Consider the following 7,872-nt stretch of genomic DNA (forward strand, 5'->3'; position numbering starts at 1 on the left):
AATTTTGAGTTTTACAACCACTTCATCCTTGAGATGTAACCATACTACAAGTATTTTGTGAAATAATATTGTTTAAATTCATTTAAAGTATACACATAGTTAGTACTCAGATTACCGTTCCATATATATTTACTCAGTTTTTGTATTACTCTTTGCAGTTTCTGTTTACACATTTGAAATTACTTAAATGTATATTGAAGATAATTTACTCATTGAAATGTTTGCTAAGGATGAGTGAACATTAATTTGGTTTCCTGTCTTAATTCACAGAATGAAGACTCATGTTTCTAAGAATGTTTTATCTTGATTTGAAATTTTGTTTATATTATTTTTTTTAGACTATCAAATATCCCTTCAGTTTGAATGATTAGAAATCAATTTGACTGAAGCTGAATTTCAGAAAGCTATACGGCCTGAGTTGCCTTGATTTTGGCCTGACGGCCACCTTGAAAAGGTCCCACATGTACAAATAGCAACTTTCTAATTCAATTTTTTCCTCAGCAAACCCAAAAGATTGCCTCATCTTTTCATGAATTTAATTGCACACCCTTGTTTTCATTGATTTGCATTCTTGGTTGCCCATTTCAGAAAACTTGAAAATCAAAATCAAAATCACTTCAGATTGGGTTTCAGCAAAAAATATGAATGGTTTGCGAAGTATCAATCTTATTGTAAAAATTAAATGTTCGGTAGACTTTTAAGTGTTTAACAATTCACCACTGTATGTAGATCTTAGTAGTCACAACAAGACTTTGTGAACTCCCTAATGTATATTTTTCAAATTGTTTCTAATGGAAAATACATCTACTCATTGTATTCTGTGCTGTCTCTACATAACATTTTCTGATAATAGAAATTGAAGCCTGTAAAATTTTGGTTGTTCTGTATTTCTATTAACTTCACTTTTTAAAGCCACATAGGATCATCTGCAATTACCCAGATAAGTACCTACAGATTTAATGATAGAAAACTCAAAGGGAAGATAGGACTGGTAACAAATACCCTGTGAAATAATTCCACCTGAAATGATATTTTTTTTGTCAGAAAACAAACATTGAAGGTGGTTTCAAAATGGGTGCCTACAGAATCCAGTTACGAGAACCAAAGACTTGTGTATTATTTTTTCTCTGTTTTCTCCAAAATGTATAGTAGCCACTCAGCTTAGACCTGAACAGAATACTTGATATGCACGGTACTTAAAATTTGAGCACTTGTTGCTCCGGAAAAAAACTGCAAAAAGCAAATGATCCTATGCACAATGTACCTTTACTGAAGCATACACATCACTATAAGAATTAATCAAGATTACTGTAAAAATTAGTCTTTAAATATTCACTCAGTGTCTTTTAAAAACAAAAAAAAAGCTTTTTTGTAGTTTTGTTCACTTTTGTAGTTTTCATAGAAATCATGTTTATTATTATTTACAAGCTTTGTACATTTGCATTCATATCAATGAAACTACAGATCAGCCAGAATATTTTTCCTGTAAAGCTGGTTTCCTGTCTGAATTCACAGAATACAAACTTGTATTTACTGTAATCATCAGCTTTCGTCTTAATTCTCATTTCAGAAGAACATTACTGTCAATTTTCGAAACCAAAATGCAAATGGTGAATCTTTAGATACCCTGGTTACTCAAAAATACCCCCCAAAAACCAATCCATTTTGACATGATTTTTCACTTATATATGAAACTTCAGGCGCTGATTTCTGAAAACAAGGTTTTGGGAGACATCCCTCATTTAGCCTCAGCAGGTCACATTTTGTCTTTGAAGGTTAAAAACTTGTTCAAGTGTAAAAGGTTGCCAGTCATTTTAACAAATGTTCAAAATCAATGGTATTGAATTTCAGGAAGCTATGGCCTCCGTTGCCTTGAATTTGGCTTGACCGCCTCCATGAAATTTCCTTGCCTTTGCTAGAATTGCATTCCAGACCTCTGTTTTCATTGTTTTACATATTTGGCTGCCATTTTAGAAAACTTGACAATAATTTTAAAATTATCCCCCTCACTACAGTTTGAGTTTCAATGAAAATTTGTTAATTTTCATTAAATATTTCAAACTCTATTGCAGCAATAACATATTCACACAGCCTTGTAAAATAAGTTTGGAAATGAGCAGAAATAAATTAACTCATTCATTATTTGGAAAAAGAAATAACCCTCTTTGTAGTTCTTCGAAATCGCTCTTTTCTTCTGCTAAAAATTAAAAACAAAAATGATGCCTTGAAATAACTATATTGTTATTCCAATTGGACTAACAACGTACAATGAAGTTACAATTGACCACTGCCGAGTGTGGAATTTGCTAGAAACTATCACAAGTGGTCAAATGTGTGACTAATTACAATTTTCTACAAGTTGTGGCAATTACGAAATTCATCAACTTATTATTTTTTTTGGATTACCTTTGCTCAATACATAAAGATGAAGACAATTTTATGAGTGGATTCCAGCCGGCCAAATAAATTCCAGATTTCTTGGACCAGTCTGCAAGTCTTCATAGCCGCATGACAAAGTCGATGGTTTCACCATTTCATCAGACCCCCAACAATAAAAGTTGCACAGCGCCCTCTATTGACAATGACTCTCCCTCCCTTCGTTATTGAGTGTCTGTTATGTTGCTCACAAATATTATATTAAATACTGACAAGGGCGGATCCAGAACACAATTTTTTTGGGGGGCCAAAAACAGATTTGTTCCCCCCAAAAATTCTGATGTGGGCTTCAGGGCCACTTTAACAAAATCTTTTTTAAGGAAAAGATGGTGTGTACGCAGTGCCTGCCTTTTTGCGATGTCACTTAAAAAAAAATGAAATTGTCTGTTTTTGGGGGGGTGGGGGGTGGGGGAGCATGGCCCCGGTTGGCCTCGCCCGGATCCGCCCTTGAATACTGAAATTAATAAAGACAAGTGGTCCGCGGACCACACGTGTCGCCCTTTTCCACGGTCAACCCCTATAATTATGATTTGTGTTCTTAAAAAAAGGTTATATTTTGTGCATTTCTAAACGATGTGAAATTACCCCTAGATGACCTTTGACCTCCAATTTTCAAAGACTTGTGATGAACGCCCATCCAAGGTACACTCCATCAGGGTTACATTAAAATCCATCAAATTATGTAGACATAGAATCATTTGAAGCATATTTGAACAATACGAATGTCAGTCATATGGACATTTCGCTCACACAGAATAGTTAGAACTGGTGATATGAGTGTCTCCCGATTTATTCGGTTGGACGACACAAGCATTGCCACTATTTTGTTCGTCTTGTATCATAGAAATCAGAACAAGTTTCTCGAAGGGCTGATATTTTATTTCCTTACACACTATCAAATTTGGCTATTGAACGTAGGGGATGACTATTATTCTACATTTGCCTACAACTTTGGCTGTAACTTGCAATTTGCCAGCTGGAACCCTGACCATGCAGTACAGTCCTTGCTACCATCTACACTTGATGACTTATATGCAACTCCAAAAGATTATGCATGCAGTACGTAGGCCTATATCAGCAACACATTTAAAGTGGACTTCAAAAGTTTTAAAGTAGATATTAAAGGTACATGTGTAGAGAAAATATTGAAGATTTGAAGACCGTCTCACAATGGCTACAGCCAGGGCTGTAGTTAAGTCCCTCATAAGTCTTTCACAAGTCCAGTCACAAGTTACGAGATGAACAATGACAAATAAATGCTTTTGCAACAGTACATTTGGAAAGCTTGTGATTTGACTTGAGACTGAGGCACTTGTGAAGGACTTGACTATGAAAGCAGCTGAATCTGCATCCCATAGACAACTGTTACTGGCTATGACTAGCAATAACACATGTGTCTATGAAATTAGCTGAATCTGCATCACATAGACACGTGTTACGCGGCCAGCAACAACACATGCCGACATGCGTCTATGAAAGCAGTTCAATCCGCATCCCATACACACGTTACTGGCTACGGCTAGCAATAACACATTTGTCAATGAAAGCAGTTGCATCTGCATCCCATATATGTGTTACTGCTAATCATAGCCCGATTATTGACACGGACTCCAGATTCAAGACAAGACCTACCTTTGGATCGGTGCAATGAAGTTGCATGGTGTCTACAGGGTTTCAGAACGTTCCTGCCATTCCATGAGCTGTCACCCCTCCCACATCTCCCATGGCCATGTTATGATGCATGCCAGACATTGGCTCATTGCTCAGCAAACTGGCTGACAGGTGTCTGTAGGAAATAATTACCAGGGGAATAAAGTTATAGCTCGCAAGCATGATGATGTTTCAATAGTGTCTTGAGATACACAATTAAGGTACCTCTTCATGAGGTGTTGATTTCTCTTTTGATTTTCTCAATGATCGCTGTTCAGTTTGTGCTGGTCCCAGAGGGCCAGCCTACAGTCCTCTTTGTACCTTACGGATCAACTCACTGTCACTTGTGAGCTGGGCAGTGCTGTTGTATAGGATTACCCTGTAACACCAATGAATGGGCTAAATCAATTGAATAAAACTGTGTGTACTCTGGAACCAACTTTAATTGCCTTGTGTTGTTGTATATTGTTATCAAGTCCTGAACTCATGCTGATTGAGTGTATAGGGTGGTGGAGGGGTGAAATGCTTACTTGTTCATTTGGAAGCCATCCTCTCTTGACAGTGTCTTGATGGGGGAAGTTAGGCATCCTGTTAGCTGCTGTGCCTGGTATGTCCTCTAAGTTGCTACTTGGGATCCAGTCACCGCTGCTCCCTAGGGAAAAAATTCAGAAGAAACAACAAATTTGTTTTAAATCTGCCATTTATATGAAAAACATTTTCTTGAATGGATGACGACTTATATTTTGCTAATTCACATGTCCTATATGTCCATTGGGTAATAGAAATCACAGTGGTCGATTTTATAATTATATTTTCATGGCCTGAACTTAAATGTTATCGTTTCATTCATTCATTCATTCATTCATTCATTCATATTGGTTTATTTCATCCATTATCGCAGTTAAAAACTGAATTGCAATGGATTTAACAAAATAATTAAAAACATGTCCATTACAATTTACATATCGAAAAATTAAAATTATTATTATTGGTTATGCAATCTGATTAAGGTAGGAAGCGCACTGGTATAATAACGTTTTGTTCGGCAACGGATTTCAGGGATGGATGGTTTATTCCGCAGCATTCTAGTATGTTGAGGCGGAAAGAATTCACGAAAAAGATCAGTGTGTTTAAGGGTTTTGTTGAAAAAGGATAATGATATTTGATTACGTCTGTTTGCCAAAGAATCTAAGCTGAAATGCGATAAAGCTTGGGTGTATGACAAATACTCGACCCCAAGAATAATCTTCAAGGCACGTTTCTGTACTTTTTCAAGCCGAGTCACCTGATGCTGGGTAAGTGCTCCGTTCCACACAGGGGCTGCATACTCCACCAATGGTCTGATGAAGCTCTTATAGAGGGTTATGAGATCACTGTGAGGCAAACCGTAACTTTTGAGAACCCTTAACATGTGGATTTTACCATTAGCACGTTTGACAATGCTGTCCACATTTTTGTCCCATTTGAGATCACTTTGGATAGTAACCCCCAAAACCTTGATATGTGATGTAATACAGAGTTCATAATCATCAACAGAAATAACAGGCATTACAGGGCTATTTCTAGAGAAATCAATATTCATTTGAAAGCACTTACTAGGATTTAATTTCATGCTATTTTGCATAGACCAATTTGTTAGGCCGTCAATGGCGTCCTGCAAGCAAGAATTCTGCGAAGATGGTCTACACTCAACAATCGATAAATCATCAACATATTTGAACACGACCAGGTTATCACCCTCAAGTCTGACATCATTGATCATAACTAAAAATAAAATAGGGCCAAGTTTGGTTCCCTGAGGGATAGTGTCTTGATGGGGAAGTTAGGCATCCTGTTAGCTGCTGTGCCTGGTATGTCCTCTAAGTTGCTACTTGGGATCCAGTCACCGCTGCTCCCTAGGGAAAAAATTCAGAAGAAACAACAAATTTGTTTTAAATCTGCCATTTATATGAAAAACATTTTCTTGAATGGATGACGACTTATATTTTGCTAATTCACATGTCCTATATGTCCATTGGGTAATAGAAATCACAGTGGTCGATTTTATAATTATATTTTCATGGCCTGAACTTAAATGTTATCGTTTCCTTCTGAGTTTGATTTTACAGCACTTTTTTAACCAACAAGGATTTTTAGCTAAGGTCTCCAATTAGGATCCTTACGAACCGAGCCCAAGAAAATATGAGACTATTTCACACTCCTATTATCTTCATGCTCCAGATAAAGTCAGTTTTCATGCATCTAATGAAAGTGTGTGGTAAATGAAAACTGAGCTTACCTGGTGTATAAGCCCAGATGCTACTCCCTGGTGAACCAACAGGGTAACCCAGATCACTGACAGGTACAACAACAAAGCTGACAGGTGTCTTGCGTTGCCCTGGACTACGCTCATTGCTGATTGGAATTGGTAAGCGACGATCTCGACCAATGGCTGCTGGAGGCGGGGCCTGAGGCTGTTCAGTTGCCATGGTGACCAGACTGGACATGATGGTTGATCAACAAAGCGAGCCTCCATGAGCTGCTCAAAATGAAATTGAAATGAAAAAATTCATGAATAACAACACATTAATACAATGACTTTTTTCATAATTTTGAAGGCTTTTGTAATTGAGTACAACTTGTGAGTACACACAAGGAGACAGTTTACAGATACACCAAGTGAAGTGACTGTCTAATAATAAGGGAATAAATATGTGCTTGTATGGTTTTAAACAAGTCCGTTTAAGACCAGCTGGAGGCTTGGGCACTGATAATGGCCCGATGCGAAAAGTCCAGCATATTTTTATTCCCATCCATAAATACTTTTTCAGTCAAAAAGTCAAATCAAGTAAAAAAAATAAAATAAATAAATTACCTATGATTTTGGTCAACAATTTAAATTAACTTCATTTTTTTTAAACACCCCTCTAGCTTTGTCATGGTATGTGCCTCTCGCAAGTAGTTGTAAGCAACATTTTAGATGGAGACTGGTGCTGAACTTGTGATGGACTTGTGATGGACTTGTGATGGACTTGTGATGGACTTGTGATGGTTTTGTGATGGTTTTGTGATGGACTTGTGATGGACTTGTGATGGACTTGTGATGGACTTGTGGTGGACTTGTAATGGACTCGTGATGGACTCGTGATGGACTCGTGATGGACTCGTGATGGACTTGTAATGGACTTCATTATTTCGTTAAAACTAGGCCTGCATCAACAATTTGTAAAATTTTCGGAGGGGGAGCAAAGTTTGTACTCACAGTCTGGGTGCGGCCTCTGTCGTGCTCTCAATCCCGTCACTTCTGTACACGATGCCGTACCGGTACATGATGTACTCAAGCTGTTTGCCTTGGTGGTTGTGCCGTCATCAAGGGGCGTGTACTCCCCATTGTCAGGGTAATCATCCTCTCTTAACGTTGTGGCCAGAACAAGGCGGAATTTATCACCTGTTTTTAAAGAGAAAAAAATACAAAGAAATTAATGAACTCCCTTGGGGCATTGCCACGATTTTTCCGGAGGGGGGGGGGGGGGGGCAAAGCAAATTTTCCCACAACATTCATTAACTTTTTCATTATATTCTCAATTTATCATTTTTTTTAAAACATGAGCAGTGGAGCATTTGCCCTAACCACCCCCCCCCATCAAATAAACAGCAATATGGCTTCGGACTTCTTTTTCCGGGGAGTGGGCAAAGAAATTTTTTCCCAAAAATTCCTTAACTTTTTCATTATATTCTCAATTTATCATTTTTTCCAAATATGAGCACATAGAGAGCATTTGTCCTACCCCCATCAAATAAACAGCA

At 37.6% G+C, this 7,872-nt stretch overlaps 1 protein-coding gene across 1 annotated transcript; it reads right to left on the minus strand.

Annotated features, from left to right (window-relative positions):
- Window positions 1-5,850: 5,850 nt before the first annotated feature.
- On the minus strand, window positions 5,851-7,509 carry LOC119732815. Its single transcript, XM_038206418.1, has 3 exons — window positions 7,328-7,509; window positions 6,365-6,604; window positions 5,851-5,981 (listed from the first exon to the last, which is right to left on the minus strand). Exons 2-3 carry the CDS (start codon window positions 6,570-6,572, stop codon window positions 5,851-5,853), a joined length of 339 nt encoding a protein of 112 aa, XP_038062346.1. The 5' UTR covers window positions 6,573-6,604; window positions 7,328-7,509.
- Window positions 7,510-7,872: the final 363 nt, after the last annotated feature.

This window comes from Patiria miniata, unplaced genomic scaffold, assembly GCF_015706575.1.
Source record: "Patiria miniata isolate m_02_andy unplaced genomic scaffold, ASM1570657v1 HiC_scaffold_25, whole genome shotgun sequence".
Lineage (NCBI taxonomy): Eukaryota > Metazoa > Echinodermata > Asteroidea > Valvatida > Asterinidae > Patiria > Patiria miniata.

Bases quoted from the DNA above. Each gene is read 5' to 3' on its own strand.
- LOC119732815 (XM_038206418.1), bottom strand. From the start codon at position 6,572: ATGTCCAGTCTGGTCACCATGGCAACTGAACAGCCTCAGGCCCCGCCT. The intron at 5,982-6,364 runs GTAAGCTCAGTT...TTTTTTCCCTAG, and splicing joins CATCTGGGCTTATACACCAG to GGAGCAGCGGTGACTGGATC.